The sequence below is a fragment of the Mesoplodon densirostris genome, chromosome 3 (genome assembly GCF_025265405.1).
Source record: "Mesoplodon densirostris isolate mMesDen1 chromosome 3, mMesDen1 primary haplotype, whole genome shotgun sequence".
In the NCBI taxonomy this organism is placed as follows: domain Eukaryota; kingdom Metazoa; phylum Chordata; class Mammalia; order Artiodactyla; family Ziphiidae; genus Mesoplodon; species Mesoplodon densirostris.
In genome coordinates, this window is record NC_082663.1 from 37,771,568 (window position 1) to 37,792,207 (window position 20,640).

At 38.2% G+C, this 20,640-nt stretch overlaps 1 protein-coding gene across 1 annotated transcript in view; it reads right to left on the reverse strand.

The window, feature by feature from the left end:
* The window catches only part of FGF10 (fibroblast growth factor 10), an 88,003-nt gene extending 68,438 nt beyond the window's left edge, over positions 1-19,565 (reverse strand). The window contains exon 1 of the mRNA XM_060091678.1: positions 19,235-19,565. Coding sequence (XP_059947661.1) covers positions 19,235-19,565 — 331 coding nt within the window. The remainder of the gene's footprint in view (positions 1-19,234) is intronic.
* Positions 19,566-20,640: the final 1,075 nt, after the last annotated feature.

The following is a 20,640-nucleotide window of genomic DNA, read 5'->3' on the forward strand; positions in this document are numbered from 1 at the left end:
TCCAGGAAGTCTTTTTGGGTTGTGAAAAGCCCAACCACACTGGTTTAGGTTGCTCAGTACAATAATCATCTCAGACTAATAAATTATGGCCAGTGTCAGTGGTTACACACTGCTAAGCTCAGCTGAACGTATTCTGATTAATCTTATTAAATGATTTTGAAGCCTTCAGAACAAAGAAAAAGATATATAAAAAGAAAAAAAGTAGATGGAGGAAAAAAAAGATGCCTCCAAGGGTGTGCTAAGTGTTTTCAATTTTATTAACATTTCCAGATCCATATTCCCTGTGACTTAGCAGTAGACATTCCTTTTACATTCCATATGGACTGTAAATCTGGTCCAAGGTGTCTTTTGTAAGTATAAAGAAATGTCACTGACACCTGGAGGAAAACTATAGTTTGCGTACTCTGGAACATCCAAGGTGGACATAGTCACAGCTTTTACTGTAGTGCCAGTCTCAGTCATATGAAGAGAGGGTCATACACAGGAACTGAAACAAAGGTACTTCCCACAGCTGAAAGAAAAAATTCCTCACGATAAAGAGAAATTCCTCTCAAGAACGCATAAGACATTAAGGAGCTGTGTAAGTTTGAAAGATCGTTCCCGAGGAAGCTATAGAATCTCACCAGTATTCCTTTTTCAGTTTTTCAGCTTTGGAAGCTGTACTACAAACTCAAGTGATTACTTTGAAGGCTAGGTTTCTGCCAACACTTCTAGGATTAGAGGCGCTTATGAACAAATTCCTGTGGCTTAAAAAAAAAAAAAAAAAAAAAAAGTGAGAAGGATCCCTGAATCTCTAAAAGTTTTTTTACGCAATTGTCATTTGGTGTAGCACCCCCAGCTCTTCCTCGTATATAGCAGTGGCAGAGTATTCTGACATGGTGAGAACACAGCCAGTTTTAGACAGGTACCGTCTCTTCTTGCCCATCACCCCAGATGTAGCGTACACACAACTCATACACTTACTGTAGTGAGCTGAAAACTGACTAATCTCAGATTTATCAGAAAATCTTCCACCAACCAAGAGGTATTTAACTTTAGCATATGTCTTAACTTTAAAAATTACTTTCCCTTTACAGAATATACTATCGCTTTCTTCTTTCGCAGAATATGTGCAAAAATGGAATATGTCCATGAAATTCATTCTGCCAAATTTTTCAGATTATCCCAAACTCAAAACACCTTTGGCCTTTCATTCCTCACCACTACACTTAACTTAGTGTCACCCTTAAGTTTATTGTTTCTTAGAGGTTCATTGGCATTAAGAATTGCTTGGGGTGTTTAATAAAGTTCAAGTTCCTGTGTGTCCCCTCTTATCCATCTCCTCTTCCCTTGTGCAGTACTTCTGGAATAGGACTCCTAATGTGCTTTTTTTTTTTTTTTTGCGGTACGCGGGCCTCTCACCTCTGTGGCCTCTCGGAGCACAGGTTCCGGACGCGCAGGCTCAGCGGCCATGTCTCACAGGCCCAGCCGCTCCGCGGCTTGTGGGATCCCCTCAGACTGGGGCACAAACCCGTGTCCCCTGCATCGGCAGGCGGACTCTCAACCACTGTGCCACCTGGGAAGCCCCTAGTGTGCATTTTGAGCAAGCACCTGGTTCGTTCTCATCATGTGGTCCATAGTCCCAACTTTGAAAACTACCTAGCATTACCTATTATTATTAGCTGTTTCAAATCTGGCCTCTCCTTTTGCTTCAAATCTCTTTTCTAATGCCTTATTAAAAGGAATCTTATTTTAATTAAGAGAAACGGGTAGGGGACTTACCTCGTGGTCCAGTGGTAAAGAATCGCCTTACAAGGCAGGGACCGTGGGTTCGATCCCTGGTCAGGGAACTAAGATCCCAAATCAGCGGGGCAACCAAGCCCGTGCGCCACAAGTACTGAGCCCAAGTGTCTCAACAAGAGAGCCTGCATGCCGCAAACTACAGAGCCCATGCGCCCTGGAGCCTGCATGCCACAACTAGAGAGGGAAAACCCACACGCCACAACTAGAGAGAAGCCCGTGCGCCACAACGAAAGATCCTGCGTGCCTCAATGAAAGATCCCACTTGCCTCAATGAAGATCCCATGTGCCGCAACTAAGACCCGACGCAGCCAAAAAATTAAATAAATAGATAGATAGATAGATAGATAAATAAATAAATAGATCTTTAAAGAAAAAAAAGAGAGAAATGGGTAGGGGCTGGATCTCAAACCATAACTCGCAACTGACTCTCTGTGCATTCTACAGTTAAGAAAGTTTCAGAAGCCTGTTGTAGATCTGTATGTACCTATATTATTTGCCAGGTTTCAGAGACTATAAGTACCACCAGGGCTGGTAGGATTGATCCTCCCCGTTACATGCTCACTGTGCTCGAGAATGTTCTGGATCTGATCTTATACCCAGTTTCCATGTACCAGAGCCTTATTTCTAATTGCACTCACCTTTCCCATTTCACCACCATTACTTCTCTTCTCAAAATTACTATAACCCCAGCACTCAGTTAACAATGAATGTTAAGGATAAAAAGGAGTATGCTCCATAACACTCTAAATTAGGAGATGCCACTGTTAACATCAGCTTAGAAAAAGCCCCATTACCCTAAGACATGACAATAAAACATTTATCTATTGTCTACCACTACATAGCTTCTATTACTGTGAGAGAAATTAATTTTCTGGACAAGGAAATGCCAGTTTTAGAATCCTTCTTTTCCAGGCCTTTCCTTAAAATTTCAAGATACAGAAACAGTCATGGTAATAAACTTTAGGAGAGTTATGTTAGTATGGAAACATTTTGAGATGTGAGAGGCTTAAACATGGGATGTTCCATGAATTCTATCCATAGTGAAAGAGGATAGATGATGCAGGGTATAGTTTCAATGAGAGCACAAGTATAGTAACTTCAATGTATTTAAACATGAAATATTTCAGAAAGTACCACTTGCTTACATTTTAATTATACTAATTATCCATTTATAAAATAGATCTTTCATCATCCTTAACTGTAAGTTGGAAATGTTCCCATGGTTTAGCATGCATCTTCAGGACAGTGGCTCTTGGACAAGTGAAGAGGAAGAGAACAAATATTCCTTAATACAGATTGAATTTACAACCCAATGGAAAAACAGACCACCTTTATAGCTAGGTTCTATGTCAAACAATCAGAGCTCTTCCTTTGGTCTTGTAGTGCCCAGCAGTCAAAGTACTAGGTGCAAATAAACTATATTTTTAGAACAGTGTTTTACAGATATTTAGTCATTTAAACTTGTCATCAATTTAGATTCAAGTAAAATATGGGGTACCATTATGAGCCTAGTACTTTTCTAGATATTTTTAGATAAATTATTTTAATCTTCATTGATCAGATGAAGAATCAGAAGCTCTGAAACCTATCTCAGTCACACAAGTAGTAAGTGGTGGATAAAGTGTTAGGACTTAAATTTATTTGATGTAAGAAATCAAGAAAGCACTAAGAAAGCTTAGTGCTTTCTATTATAAGATACTGTTTTTGTCAAATCACCATTAACTTGGGCCACATAAATCTGTCATAGGTTACTGTATTATTTTCCTAGGGCTGCTGTAACAAATTAACACAAAGTTGGTGGCTTAAAACAACAGAAAGTCATTCTCTCACAGTTCTGGGAGCCAGAGATCCATTATCAGTTTCATCGGGCTGAAATCAAGATGTTGGTGGAGTCATATTCCCTTTGAAGGCTCTCTCAGAGAGAAACTCTTCCTTGCCTCTTCAAGGAAGGCACATTTCTTGAGGCATATTTCTTGGCTCATGGCCTTTCCTCTATCTTCATAGGCAACCGTATAGTATCTTCAGATCTCTCTCTGCTTCCATCATCAAATCACCCTCTACCTTCTGTATGTCAAATCTCCCTTTGCTTCTATCTTATGAAGACATTTGTGATGGTATTTAGGGTTTACTTGGATAATCCAGGATAATCTCAATCTCTTCATCTCAAAAATTTTAATCTAATCATATCTGCAAAACTTTACTACATAAGATAACATTCACACATTTCAGTGATTAGGACCTGATATCTTTGTTTTTGTTTGTTTGTTTGTTTTTTAAATTCTTATTTTATATTAGAGTATAGTGTTAGTTTCAGGTGTACAACAAAGTGATTCAGTTATACATTTTCATGTATCTATTCTTTTTCAGATTCTTTTCCCAATTAGGTAGTTACACAACACTGAGCAGAATTCCCTGTGCTATACAGTAGGCCCTTGTTGGTTATCCATTTTAAATATAGCAGTGTGTACATGTCAATCCCAAACTCCCTAACTATCCCTCCCCCCCCACCCTTCCCCATGGTAACCATAAGTTTGTTCTCTAAGTCTGTGAGTGTTTCTGTTTTATAAATAAGTTCATTTGTATGTTATTTTTTTGTTTAGATTCTGCATATAAGTGATATCATACGATATTTCTCTTTCTCTGTCTGACTTACTTCACTCAGTATGACAGTCTCTAGAGGACCTGATATCTTTGAATGGTCATTATTCAGCATACTACAGTCCACCTTCTGGACAACCAAAATTTATATCCGTTCCATACATAAAGTGTGTTCACTCCACACCAACATCCCCCCAAATTTCCACACATCATAGCATGAATTTCAGTCCAAAATCTCATCTAAATATCATGAGCTCAAAAATCCCAAGTCTCATCACCTAACCTAAATTAAGTATGGGTGAAACTCTAGGTATGATCCATATTGGGGCAAAAGTCCTCTATATCTCTGGATCTGTAAAACTTGAAAATAAAGTATCTATTCCCAAAATACAACAGGGGGGAAGGTATAGTACTAGTGTTACAGACATTCCCATTACAAAAAAGGGAAGGGGAAAAATGAAGGAAGAAAAGGGTCACCAGTTGCAACTAATTTCAAAAGCCAGCAGGACAAATTCCATTAGGTTTCAAGACTTAGGATTAGTCCTTTGTGGCTGGAGGGTCCTGCTTCTGAATCTGTGGTTCTGCATTCTCTGCCCAAGGCTCTGCCCTCACCATGACACTTCCTTTTCTTGAAAGCTAGTATGTGTTTGCAGCTGAATGGTTTTGTCAGCCTGTTTCCTGCTTGTAGAATTTGGGAAGTCTGACAGTTTTCCTTCATTTTGTCCTATCTCAGTTTCTTTCAGTCCAAGCTGGCAGTGTTTCTGCTGATATAATGTTCTCAAAAACTTTGTGGGTCTCCTGTGTATATCACAAGCATTCATGTCAGCAGACAAGATGGTGCTCCCCAGACCTTTGATAATTTCTATTTCTGGCTTCTGTTGAGATGCCTGAGGGAACCCATCAGTCACATGCACTAGCATAAGCTGTTCAGTCACACCGTTGGCCTTTTCTTTAGAGCATACTTTCCAAATAGTGAATCTTTTAATTTAGCATCTTTTGCAGTCTGGATAAGTTGAGAAGTTCCCAGTCAAGAGTTGGTTCCATTTTACTTAACAGTTCTTTCTTCACTTTATCTCTTTCCTCTCACGTTTTACTGTAAGCATCAAGAAGAAACCAGACTACACCTTCAACACTTTCCTTAGAAACTTCCTCATTTAAATTTCCAAGTTCACCACTTACTGCTTTCCACACAACTATAAGACACAGTTCACCTAAGTATCTGCCACTGTATAACATGGGTTTCCTTTCTTCCAGTTTCTAATAACATGCTCCCTGTTTCCCCTATCTCTCAGCATTTTTAATATTTCTATTTCTACCAACATTCTCTCTATGAAGATACAGGTATTCTCTAAGATGACACAGGCTTTCTCTACTGTGCTCTTCACTTCTTTCTGAGCCTCACCAAAGGGCCTTTAATATCTATATTTCTCCCAAAAGTACATTTAAGGCAATCTAGGCTTTTTCTATCATGTGCTTCAAAATACTTCCAGCCCACACTCATTACCTAGTTCCAAAGTCATTTCCACAGTTTTTGGTATATGCTACAGCAGCACCCCACTCTGAGGTATCAAAATCTGTGCTGGTTTCCTGTGTCTGCTGTAACAAATTATCACAAATTTGGTGTCTTAAAACAATAGAACTTTATTCCTTCATAGTTCTGGAGGCTGGAAGCCTAATATTAGTTTCACTGGGCCCAATACAAGGTATCAATAGGGCCAAGCTCCCTCCATGGGCTCTAGGGAGAAAATCTGGTTTTCTCCTCTTTCAGCTTCTATAGCCACATTCCTTGGCTCTTGGCTCCTTCATTTGTTTTCACAGCCAGAGCTTTGCATCTTTATGTATCTCTTTGTCTGCTTCCATCATCAATGTGCCTTCTGCTATCTAATCACCCTGTGTGTCTAATCTCCCTGTCTCTCTTTTATAATAAGAACAAGTGATAGCATTTAGGACTGACCTTGATAGTGCAGGATAATTTCCTCATCTCAAGATCCTTAATTTTATTACATCTGCAAAAATTTTATCATATAAATGTAACATTCACATACTCTGGGGATTAGGACATGATATCTTTGGGTGACTGTTTTTCAGCATATGATAGTTATTATCTCCTAAAATAAGTATGCTCCTAGAATCCAGTCCTTAGCCTTGGAAACGATTGAACAAAAATATTTTAATAATTGTATTTGGTTTAATATACTCATTTCATAGATTAAGTTTCTGAGGCCAAGATAAAGTAAATGATGTGCCTGATTGCACAGCAAATGTTTTGACACAGCCAAGACTATGAACCATATCTCTTTACTCCCACTCTTTTGCAGTATGTTCTTCTCTAAATGTGTCACCAAGAATTGCTCATTTCTTAATTGTCACCAAATTACCCCAGAACCCAAATACAACTCTGAAACTATAAATAACTATCCCACAGTCAGCATCAATTTTAAAAGAGAGTAAATTCATCATGTATCTCTACTGAACAGTCAGTAGTAACCTGAGGCAAATAGGAGAAATATGGGAAACAACCCATTTCAAGGACTACACAAACTTTCATTCGGAAGTTTGTATGAATGCAGGTATTTAGCATTTACTTAAGTAATGAGGCCTGATTTATCTTCTAAGTTCTCAGAATTGTAGAACTTAGAACTCAATGGAATTTTAAAAGATAATTTACTTCAACCGCAGTTTTCAGGTGGGTAATATGTTAATCACACTTTCCAGACCAGGTGACGAGACCAAAGAAAGTCTTAAGTGTCTTGGCTCAAGGACACGTGGTTAAAAGGAGAAATTTATCTAATAAACATATAGAGAGGACCCATTATATTTCAGACAGTATATTAAGGCCTGGCAGGCAAAGGTCAGTGTGATGCATACAGTGTTCACCCTCAACAAGCTTTCTGTGTATGAGGAAACTAGGTGGGTAAATTAATCAAGTGTGAGATTGTGTTAAAATACTAGATACTGAGTGTTGGGTTCTGTGGAGATAATAGAGTGGTCAGGAATGTTTCCTAGAGATGACATCTAAGTGGGACCTGAAAGAAAGGGGACAAGGGGCAGGAACATCACTCCAGCCAGACCTAGGAGTGTGTGCAAAGGCTGCATGTGAAGGAACAAGGTATGTTCGGGAGCTAAGATCAACTCAGTATGTCTATGATGGGGAGTAGAGTAAGAAAGGAGGTGGGGATGAGGGCTTTACATGACATGCAAAGAGATGAAGTTATTATTTTGAGGGTACTGGGAAGAAACTGAAGTATTTCATAGAGAACTGGCTTGTGTAGATTTGTGCTTTACACAAATCAGAATGGCTAAGACTAGGGTGATTTTGTAATGCGTTACCTTGAGAGTGAATAGGGTGCTACTGATAACATGCCAGAGCAAGAGGCACATCTGAGACCGCTCCAGGCAAACCAGGATGGAAGGTCACCCTAGCCAAGGCTGTCCTAGGTTTGAATCCTGCCTCACTTATGGTAACTATATAACTTCAGCCTGGCACCATAACTTTTAGACTCAGTCTTCTCATCTAAAGATAGTATGGGAGTAACAGTGACTCTTTTACCCATTTCACAGAATTTTTCTGTGATCCAACTGATGAAAACATTAGAATTCTTTATAAACTACAAAATAAAGTAAGGTGGTATATGATATCACGTTTCTGTTTAATTTTTTATTATCTTATGACTTAGGGGTCTTTTCAGAAAATGGGATAATTAAAAAGCAGAAACTAACACACCATTGTAAAGCAATTATACTCCAATAAAGATGTAAAAACAACAACAACAACACAGTAGTCACAGCATAAAATAGTAATAAGAGCTAACATTTTTGAGCTCTTAAAATGTGACAGGCCCTATATTGAGAAATTTACATTTATAGTCTCATTTGTAAATTTACAAACTCATCCTTCTAACAGTGATGAGGTAGGTGATATTATTATGCTCACTTAACAGTTGCACAGATCACGTCCCTGGGAGTCCTTTGTCCAAGGCCACACAACTATGCAGTTTTAGAACCCGGATTCTACATCAAGAAGTATGTCTGCAAAGCTCATGGTCTTAATAGTGGGTTAAAAGACTTAAGTATATTCTTTCACAAGAAAAAGAGCTGTAGTCAATTTTTTCCCCCTAATCACCTAAACCAAGTAAATCTGAGACAATTTAGAATGGCAATGACAAAAAAAATATACAGGTGGAGCAAGTAATATTGATGCCTCAGTAGTTCCCTTTGGGAATCTGCTGTGAAATTGTAAAACCCCTTCCCAGTGATATGTGTAAGTTAAGAACTTCTGCAGGAGGAAGTATTTTAAAATTTTAAGTAGTGATCATTTAGCAAATCAGGAATGCTAAAGATGATGCCATTTGGTATAGATCACAGGAACTACTTTTTCATGTCCCTAGTATGAAAGTAGTTATGGGTTTTTTTTTTGTCAGATCAAGCTACAGTTTTAATATTTTTAGGTTATGTGAATTATACTATAATTTATACCCTTTTCAAATATCTCTCTGCCTTCTCTTTTTTCTTTACTTCAAAAAGTAAAACAAATATAAAATAGAGAAGGCCGATTTTAAATGCAAACTATATAAGTGTAATATTTTAGCAGAGAACTTCAGTCCTCAAATCTAGGTATATTTACATACTTCCCTCTCACATAATGGCACATTCTAGTGTATTTTGCTTTGTATTTCATAAGATACCCACTAATTTGTAAATTCTGCTCCACCCCAGTGGCCTGCCTGTTGTTTCCTGAAAACTTCATGTAAGGTTCTGTGCCTTCTTTTAGAATATTCTTACTCCTTTCTTCTTATCTAATTCTATCTGGAGTCCCTTATCCTCAGTGTGATACTCCCCTCTCATTCATCCCTCCCTCAGTTACAGGTTGCTGTTTACTTAAATTCCATCCTGCTTCCTTGGAATTTAGTATAAACTGCCTTATATTACCTTCCAGCCGCCTGGGAAGATCTGTTTCTACCTCTAGATTGCAAACCCTTTGAGGGTATGGGCCAAAAAGTTCACAGTCATGGGATGAGAAACAAGAAGTTTAACTAAGAATATCCTGAAAGCTGAGCATCTGTGATAATCCTGGTTCAAAACCATATCATAACTTGAAATATAAGATTTATTTTGAAATATTTAAAACTTGAGTCACTTTTAGTTTTTCCTTTAATGCAGTAATCTGTCTTCTTCTAATCTTCATGGTTACCTGTTTTGTCCTTATTTTGTTGTTGTTGTTTTTCTTTCTTTTGTTCTTTTTTATTGTTGTGTCCTTGAACACATTTGTTACCTTCTATTCTTTATTTTTAGTTCTTCACTTTCTACTCATCTTCACTTTTCAAATGTCTGCTACTAGTCTCTTAATGAACCAGACTTCTATGCTTCCCCCAAACTTCAGAACTTTATGGATACTACAATTCCAAATCTTAAATTATTTCAGATGTTCTAATATTTCTGTTTTTAAAAAATGCCAAGTGCATTCCTCATTCCTTCTTTTTTCTAATAGTTTTAGTTTCCACTTCATCAAGTAATCTGCTGGTTGCTTTCCCGATACTTTCCCTTGAAATAAGAGAAGCATCACATTTACTTTTCCTTTATATAATACGCATTTGATGAGGGCACCATTAAACTACTACAAACACTAACTTCAACTTCTCCAAACTTCTCACCAAATCCCAGGCTCAGTGTGCCTTTTCTGTACTTCTTGGAGGAGGCAACAAACTCTCCCCATGCTGTTCCCTTCCTCCTACCTCCCATCTTCAGAAGGCTTCTCTAGCCTAGAATAGTTCCCAATTGTTTTCTGTTACAGTACCCTGCTTGCTTTCCATACAGTTACCCCAATTTTTCACCACATATCTCTTTATTTGTTTTTTTTTTTTTGATATTGTCTGTGGAGTGAAGCTCTGAGAGAGGAAAACCAGCATCTTTGTTTAGCATGTATTTAAGTGTCAGACAGTATCTGACACAAAGCAGGCACTTAATGTATTTCTGTTGAACGAATAAATGATCTCATTTAATCTCTACCATGTAGAAAAGAGATAGGTATTGTTAATATCCTTATTTTACTGATGACAACTTGCCCAAGTGATACACTATTGTCTGGCAGATTGAAGCCTCAAATGCACCCACTTCTGTGTCTACAAAGCTTACTTTTGATCCAGGCCCATAATTGTAATCACTTTTAATCAAAGACCACACTTTTAACCCCTCTACCCTTCTGCCTTTTTAGCAGGAACTCAGATTTAGCCTTCCTTACTCTGATACCGTGGCTGCGATTACTTCTGTGGGATTCCTTTTAGATCACAGGTTCTCATTTCAGTTAATTTAACATCCAGTTGAATGCCAGGGATTGGGTTATATTTCCCTCACACCTTTCTTGTCATGTCAGCCCTTTTGCAGCGCTACTCATTAGCTTGATCTCCTTCCTGAGAGTTCAAAACCCTTGTCTTCATCACTCCAGCAAAACATCTCCTCCTCCTTTCACAGTCTATGTCTAAATGCTCCATGGCCTCTTCTGCTTTTCCTCTGGCTTCTAACATTCTAATTATATGTTCTTTACCATCTCTCTTGCTTCAGCTTTAAAGCACTTATGTAGTTTCATTCGCCAACTTTTTATACCATAATCTGATTAATATCCCTAGCACTTTTTCTCTTCATCTTTGTGGAATCATATCCTTCTACAGAGACATTCCAAAAAATGCCCTAGAAATCTGGCTTACTACATTGCTAATTACTGTTATTAATAACATTGTAAATATATCTCACTTCAGATCATAAATAGTAAAAAAATTAGTGTCATGTTTCCTCATGTTGCAGAATATTAATTTTTCTTTTAATAATTCTATCAATAATTCAAAGCTATCCCTATAGATAGATGGAAATCCATCTGTCTTTATCTGTATCGATCTATCTATATAATTTGAAACAAACTGTAAAAAGAAGCTTGGCTTTTAATTATTATTACAGTAACAAACCAATCTAACATATGTAAATAGTCAGATTCTGCATATAATAAAAATAAATCTAATTCAGCAATCAGTGCCAAAAGGTTCTTTCTTGAGAAAAGTATGTGAATACACATATGCTATGAATTTAAATTTTAACTCCTGTCAGTGTCTCAATGTTTTCTAATAAAGCTATGTGCATTTCTATATTTGGTCAACCTGAAATACACATGCATGTATGTTTTACATTTTGCCCTTTGATAACCAGTATTAAAATGAGAACATTCGTTTCATTTTAAAGAGCTACAGTTGGCAGGAGTGTACAGAGAAGCTTTATAATCTAAGTGAGGTCCTGGAAGTTGGAAATATTAAAGACCTCCAAATTAGTGTTCATCTTTTTGAAGTAAATGATGACTTCAAAAAAAAGCAAAATAATTATTTGATTTCCTAAGTCATCTTCACTTTCTTTCTCTTATAGGAGTCCAGACAAATGCAAAAAGGTCAGAAAATTGACAAAGTAATTAGTTAAATGTTGCATATACTGAAACAACTTTTAGAAGAAAGGTGAAATGAATGTGTAGGGAGAGTTACTGGGAACAGAATATTTAACCTGAAGGAAAAATGCAGATTGATGATTTAGTAACTAGACAATCAGCATCCATTCTCAGAAGATGCTGATTCGTGCTTTGCCCACTTTGCTGAAGGCAAAGCTTTAAGAAATTGGCCTGAGTGCTGGGATAATGGGACTTCATTGGAGATTAAAAATGAGAAGAGCCACCTGATGGAGTATGTTGAATTTTCATTGCTGAAGACTTTTTTGCATAGAATATAAACTACATGTTTTGGTTGCTTATGTGCCCAAGTGATACATCCAAAAACAGCTAGGCTACTGGTTCTAAATGTAACATGGGATGCTAAGGAATGATAATGGATGACTTTCCCTTGCTTCAGTGGTACATAAGGGGTTTAGACATGAGGGAAAAGAAAAAAAAAAGAAAAGAAAAGAAAAGAGGAGAAAATAATGAAGTGGTGAAGGGGTGATAAAATATCAGGGATTCACAAAGCCTCAGATGGCTGATACTTCAGATGTTTAACTGCCTCAAGATAGAACTATTAGAAAGCTGTTGATGGGTCTTGAATTGTAGATTCTATGAATATGTCAAGTTATCCTCAAACAGGGGCAGTGCCTCAAAAAAGGTTAAAGATGAACTAACACATATGTTTATCAGTAAAACATGTTAACCTAAGGTCCTTGAAAGAAAATAATAATGATGATAGGAAATAATAATTATTATGGAAAAATGCCTGTTTAAAAGAATTCTTAATTTTTCAGTTAGGATTAATTAATTAGAATTATTAAAGTTAATAATATTTTTAAAGTTCTTAATTTTGCTCTTTAGAATTAAGTTCCAGTTAACCCCCACTATTCATAATTAAGTTATCATTGTAGTGAAATTATTAGGTTATATTTAGTTGACAGTTATGTGAAGTTGGGGATATATTGACTTAATATTTTACCTCATCTATTATTGTTAATTAAATGATTCATTAATATCTTAATGACACTGCTCATTGTAGGAAGCATGCCAAACATTTGAAACTTCCTCATTAACGATAACACACATACTGACAGATTAGATATAGGTAAAGGTAGACAGGTTTAGGCTGAAGAATTATTAGGTGAAGTATAAAATGAGGCAATACTTTACTGCCAGCACCATGAATCTATCAAATGGTAATTGGATGCACGTGTTAGCAGCAGTAAAAAGTCACTGTCCAGTTGTCCACCTTACATGGGAATCTACTCTAAGTGCCATCTTTGATTTATTGTTCCAATTAGGACATAGCGTTCAAAGAAAGAATACAACTGACCTGATTTAAAAGCAAGGAAATCTTTAAGGCCATTATTTTGTGGGTGACTCACCTCCGTTTTAGATACCTTGAAATTTTCTATTTGTGCAAAATCTGTACTAAATAAATACTTGGTTTTAAACTAATTCTGTAAAACATTGACACATTTTATTCATTAATTCAGTACCAGAGTGTCACTGGTGGCTTCCCAAGATGCAGGTATATTTTCTTACACTAATTTTAAAGGCATGTTTCTAGGTTATCACTTGTTATACCGACTGACCAGCGCAGGTAGAGGTAATAGGCACTGAAAAAACAAGTCCCAATTATGAAAAGTAAATAGTTTTAATCTGCAAAACCAAGTAACAAACACCATTTGTCAAATGGCAAAGGTAAATGATCTTAAAACATTGCAATATATCAATACCTGAAAAATTAAGATACTTCTACATAAAAAGCTTGAGACAAAATGAGTTTCATTACTCTGCTAGATTGTAATAAAACTGTATTAAAATTAACATAAATCTTATGCCCAATTTTACTGGAAAATTAAAGGAGAACTTTAATTTCTAGGAGGGAAATGCTAATGTTTTACTTACACTAAGCAAACATCAACTATTAATGCTGACAAATGTTGGAACAGTAATACTAAAAACGTCATCTGAATTACTCTTCATTGCAAAGTTCACAGAATTAATGTTAAGATAGATTAAAATCACTTTGAACTAATACGCATGTATTATTCTTCCTTCTGAGCATAATAAAGAAATATCATTTGTTCTGCAATTTTGGATAAGTGTAAAGACATTTAAGGCTTAGGAAAGATGGAGATATTCATAGGCAGCTCATAAATGTGAGGAACATTAGCTCCATTTCAAATGAGCCGTCAACTTTTTTCCAACATTTTGGCTTGTGTAAAGTCAGCCGTTTGGATAATAAATGGGGTTTGCCTCTGAACATTAAGGTAATTGTGTAGGAGTTTAAAGTGCTCATTCAGGTTCTACCATAAGTTCATTAAAAAATGAAGAAATGAACTGGAGTAAGGCTTTTCGCTCTAAACTGGGTAGGAAAAATGTACAGGAAAAATGCATGCAATGGCGTTTCCTTCATTGTATAAGGCACAATTCTTCTTCTTTTAAGTTCTGTGCTTAAACATCATTTTGAAAACACCTGTTTTTAAAGAATGGTGCATGCCTTTCGGTAATAGATTACTAAAATACTCAAGACCTAAAGATTGGTGTCTCTGAATTCTCATACTTCAGTATTGGCATGTGATTTCTTCCAACTGTTTTCTTGAGTTTCTTGTAGTAGATGGTTATAAATCAGGTTTATAAAGAGGAAACTCTCTGTAATTGTGCATTTTTAATGGATTTATGATAAATCCATCAAAGTGGAGGGTCCATATGGTAGGAATGTGGTAAAGGTAACAGGACAGTGTCATGTAAACATTAAATAGTGCCTTCCACCTTCATAAATCCTCGATCCTCATGATTAAATGCTGCCAGTTATAAATTATGCAACCAAATTCTAGAAACAACCACAACTTAAATAAGACACCAGTGGAAGCCATAAGTTGTATGTAGGTTTTCTTCCCAGAAAACTGTTGTATATTTATTAGGAGATAATATTCAAGTCCTTATTTTCCTCAAAAATTATTTTCTTATTTAACTTCCTAAAATAAGCTCTAGTCCTGATTAAAAAGTAATAATGTAAACCTTATTTACAAGACAATAATCAGTCATTTCTATGTGGTGAAATACCTTTTTGATTTGCGGAGTCATTCTAAAGCTTTAGGTCTCTAAGTTTTGTTCCTTTTAGAGTCATACATCAGGAGTCTCTTCAACAGCCCAATTTCACACTTGTACTTACAATCAAGTTGTTTTATTACATGTGGGAACAATTAAACATTTGGCCCTCAGCTGTAAACAATTACTATATACAATGCTATTCATGGATTTTTCTTAGTCATGTATTCCTAATGCCTTCTGTGAGATGGATGTATGTGTACGTTGTGTGTCCATGAGCAGTTATATTCTCAAATATAATATCAAAAGAGAGATTCCACCTAGAGAATGCACTAACATTGTCTGATAACATGCAGACACCTGCAATGGTAACTTTAACATACTCACTCTGTGCCACTGTCATTTTGCTACTCTTCCAATTTCCTTCTGATGAATAGTTGGTGTGCATAGCAAAAAGCAATTAAGGATCTGGATAATTTGGTTTTTAGAGTTTTGTGGTGTCTACTTCTGATATATTGACATCAATGTTGTCAGTAGTAGTGAGGTAGAAGAAATAAGTAACGGTAAAACCAAATCGACTTGGGCTTGAATCTGGCTCTGTCAATTTCTAGTTGAATGACCTTGGGTAATTTACTTTTTTTCAGGGTTAGTTTTCATATTTGAAAAATGTGGATAGTCCTATCTAAATCACAGAACTATTATGAGTGTTAAATGAGGTATATATTTAAAGAAATAGGGCACATACTGCATACTCAGTGCACACTGATTTCTCTAATGTCTCACATACTCCTTTCCGGAAAAGACTCATAAGCACTGTGGCTTTCCATTTTTAGAGTATCTATCCTTGGCTCTCTCAAGTTTAGGGATACATTTTCTTTTCACTAGACTCCCCTTTTCTATAAGTGACAATCAGGGGAGTAGCCCACAGCTGTTTTACTTACATCCAGAAGTAAGTCCACCGGTTCCAGTTGCACGGGTACCTAACAGCTGTATCCAGCCTTTCTAGTAGGCCAGAACTGGAGCCGAGTGGTAATGTTTCAAGGGCAAAGCTCTAGATGTAAAGAATGATATAACAAACCTAAATGAGCCCGAGCATATCTAGTGACAGATACGCCACAGCTATTCTAAATTATTCAAGCTTTCTCAGACTTTTAGCAGGAGAAACATAATTCATCACTGCTCCGTTTATTCTACTCTCATATAATGGCAAAGGAGGAAACAAAAAATACCCCACCCCTAAAAATTTATAATAATCACTCAAAATGAAGCAGAGTTTCTCTAGCATATGTAATATTTTTAGAACCATCCAATTTCTGGGAACCAACTTTGGAGGTAGAAGTTAAAAATGATTTTTCAGTGCTCATGGGTGATTTCCTTACTTCTCTTTTGTTAACATTTTGCTGGCAAAAAGCCAGTAAAACAGTTGTTTAATTACCCAGGACCATCACAAACATGTAACCTCTTAGATAAGCTGTTACTGTATTTTAGCAGCAGTAATACTAGGGTCAAAAGTAACAAAGAAAATTAAGCTTCAAATAAGCAAACCTTAAAAGAACAGCTTTGTGTATTGAGAATAATTAATAAGTTATTTAGGAAAATGTTACTGAAATGTGGTTTTTGGACAAGGAACTGACACTCTTCAGAGGTTAGATACCCTAATATTTAACAGGCTACCATTTGGTGCGCTGGCTGGCTGGTTACCCTGTAGGCATAGCAAAAGTTTGTTCTCATGTAATTATGCAACATTTAGACAATATCTTAATGATACCATGTAGTTCAGCTGAATCAGTCCAGCTGGAAATTGTAGCAGCATTCTTATTACCCAGCCACATGTGAAATGAAAGCTGTTTCAACCTCTACTATTCACTTGCTATGTCTTGATACAGATGTTCTTGGAAAACCTGAATTATTTATGGTTTGACATTATTTAACATAACAAGCTCCACCCCTTTTCATTTTCAACCATTGATTAGGATTGCATTACTATATAAGATATTATAATTTTAACAGGGACTATTAGTTATCATTTATCACATGGAAGACGTATTCGTATATTTTAGACAGTTAGGATGAAAATTTTCCACACTTGTTTTTACATGATAAAAATCATATACTTTTCTCTTTGCAGATAATTCTTACTGTAAAAAGATATTTTAATGTGTACACTGGAAACCATTTACTAAATGGTTAATCACACAGTGATCATTATTTTAGAAAATAGTAATTTAAGTTGCATAAACTACTATAGATTGCTCCTTACATCACATGATAAAGACACTTAAAATACAGCAATAGCAAAGTCAAGTTAGTGTAAAAAAAATTTGCTCAAGGTTAACACTCTGAAATTTTATTATATTTCTTTGAGTTATTTCCATGAACTAAAAATACAAAGAATTTCAGTCCCTGTGAATTTTTTTTTTTAACTCCAGCTCACTCTTCAGTAAGTGTTTGGGCCACTTCTTCCCCATCATCCTACCTGGATGATATCACAACCATTTTGTTTTAGAAGTGAATAAAAGTATTAAAATTTTAAATTAATAACCATAACATCTATACATCATATCTAATAAATTCAGGTAACAAACTACTTTGGAGCAAAAAAAAATGACTATTTCAGCCACTTCTTATGAATAAGAATGGAAAAAATATAGGTAATGGACTATAGGTACATCTCTGGTAGTAAACATCAAATGGAATACTTTAAAACACACAAATCTTTTTTATTACTTGTAAACATATTGTTAATTTTAGTAAATGGAACTAGCAGCTGAGGAGGAACAGAAGTTAATGTTGAAGGTATGTGCGTCCCCAAATAAGAAAAATGTCTTATTTCTTGTAAATCTTTATTTTTAAAAGATAATGCTAAGTTCTGGTTAACTGTCTTTCCCATTAATACCAGATACTTTCTGGGCTAAGGAATCATGAAGTATATGACTCACGTATTTAAGTTAGCTAGCAAATATATGCTTGGAATTCCCAAACAACTGACAAAAAAAAAAAAATCCTTTGAAAAGGTGACTTGTAACTACCATTGAGATAATACTAAATGGTCATTAAAGATGTTTAAATGTTACTGTCTACTGTCTTCAGTGTGCCATTACATAGCCTCAGGTATCCTTTCAAATTGCAATCAATAGGGGATGAATAAGTCTCACCACTTGAAAGTAAGCAGGAAAGGAAGCCAACAGAGTAATCTGGCTTTGCTGGACTGATTCAGGAAGAGACACAATGTTCACTCCTCCTCTTCTAGTTCTCCCTCCCCCTACCCAACCCACATCCCTACAAGAAAGAAAGAAGAGAAAGAGCTAAAGAAGGAAAGAGGGAGGGAGAAAGGAAAAAGGCAAGAAATCCAAGGATGGAGCATAATTTGTACTGAGGTGAAAACCTCATCCTATGGGATAAACCAACACCATGGAAACAGACTTATGACTTTTACTTTGAAAATAAAAGAATGACAATGAAATTTGTGTGAGGTCTGTGTGACTCCAGTCCCAGATGTTTACAGTGCTGTAGTACTATGGCTCTGCAATATGAGAGGTTTGAGAAGAAACGAGTACAACAGGACACCACAAAGCAGCGCATATGCTATTGACAATGCAGACTTGAGCATCATGTTACCAAGAGAGAAGGCAGGCAGAAGACAAATAGCAGCGGTGGTGCCTGAAAAGCTAACTTCATGGACTGCAATCACTCAAACCAACATGAGGGACCAAAAAAAAAAAAAAAAAAAAAAAAAAAAATCAAAACCAGAAAAAAGCTTTTGCTCCTATCTAGAGGGGTGGTAGGGTAAAGGGATGGGGGTGGGGGAGAGTGAAATTGACTTTTCTTTCTTAAATAAAGTTCCCATAAAGTCCCTATAATTGACAGCGGATAATTATTTTCAGCTTGAGGAAACTGTCCTGAAACTCTTAATAAGATTGCCAGCCAAAAGAACAAAATGTGTTTACTTGAGCCATTTCCAGAAGGGAGGGAAAGGAGACCTTGGGATGAGGTGGGGAAGGGCGATGGAGACAGAGAGGGGCACCTATGCACTGCAACAACTCTTGGGCGCCCTGCGTGGTCCCGCGAGTGACAAGCCAGAGAGACGGGGCGGGCAGGGTGGCAAAGAGCCTGGGTGGGGGGGGGGGAGGGATCGCGCTGCGGGGAGGGGGTTAGGCGGCGCAATGTATACACCCAGGGAGGGGGGGTGATATAGTGTGAAAGTATTCCACTTAATCATTTTACAGGAGTTGGGGACGTAAATATTTAGCTGGCCACATCTGGAACAGATTCCCCCCCCCCGTGGGGTGGAGTGGATAATTGGAAGGAGGGGAGGGCGCATTTGTTACTTACTGTACGGGCAGTTCTCCTTCTTGGTACCGCTGACCTTCCCGTTCTCAATCTTGAGAAAGTACTTGGTGAAAGAGAAGAGCTTTCTCCAGCGGACATCTCCTTGGAGGTGATTGTAGCTCCGCACATGCCTCCCCGCACTGGAAGGAGAGGAGAAGGACGAGGAGGACGAGGAAGAAGAGGAGTTGGTGGCCTCTGGTGACACCATGCCCTGACCAAGGGCTTGGCAGGTGACAGGGACGGAAGACACTAAGAACAGCAACAAGAAGCAGCAGCAGCAGCCGGGCAGGTGGAGAAAGGCTGAGGCACAATGTGTCAGTATCCATTTCCACATTGTACTGAAACTCTCGGCACTGGAAATTGTCTCATCAGAAGGAACATACTGGAACGGTAAGACCTGGTGCGAGGCAAGGAGACAGCTGGAGGTGGCGGCCGCTGGTTAGCTCCCTCTGGGCTCGGATCTGGCCAGAAGTGAAAGCACCAACATCCATAACTCCTCGGAAGGGCCGGCTGCCTCTTCTCTCCCCTTTCTCGGATCCGCTGCCGCGCGCCCCTCAGTCTCCCGGCGAATGTGGACGTGGGTGGCCGCAGTAGCAGGAGCTGGTGGTGGCCGTCGTGGTGTGGGTAACCCTCGATCTTCGCTCCCCCGGGACTTACTTTGTTCTCTTCTTCACTCCTTTCTTCACCATGTTAGATGCAGAAAAAGGTCTGAAAAACAGATGACAGCACGGTGAACAAAACCCAAAGGGGCTGGGGTGGGAGGCTGGGGGAGGTATCTGCGCCCTTCTGCGGTTGGCACCTTCTGGTCCCTCTCCGCACAGCCCCAGCTTGCCGGCCAGTTCTAAAAGTGAGTCCCTCTGAGTTGTCAGAACTGGAGTCAGCTGCCCGGTCGCCGCTGTTCTCTTCCCCCGCTTGCTTTCTCTTTTTGGTGGTGCCTGTTGATTTGAAGCCTCCAGAAAGTCACTTCTTGTTTGGAGGGGATGGCGGCTGGTGTTTTGTTTGGCCCTATTTCCCTCCCCCCGCCCCCCCTTCCTTTGGAAAGCCCGCTTGTAAACAGGTTGAAGCCTGGAGTCTAAATGTCAGTGATTCTAAGCCAGAGGTGGGCTCTGCCTCTGCTGGCCAAACCTCATTTGCAGGGGTGGAGAAGCGGGGGGCGGGCGGGGGGAAAGGGGGTCAAACGGCGGTGGGACATCTGAAACCCTCGGCTGCTGGGAACGCCGAGGAGAGGGAGGGGGAGGGGGAGGGAGGGGGGAGAGCAGGGGAGCGAGGAGAAGGGAGCGCGATGCCTCTGCCTGGAGCTCGGGGGCTGCGGGTCCCTTCCTCGCCACCCGGGCCGCCGCAGCCTGCAGCCTCCGCTAGCGCCTCCAGCTTGGGCTAATTGCTGCGAAAGCGTCCCTGTGCTCGCAGCG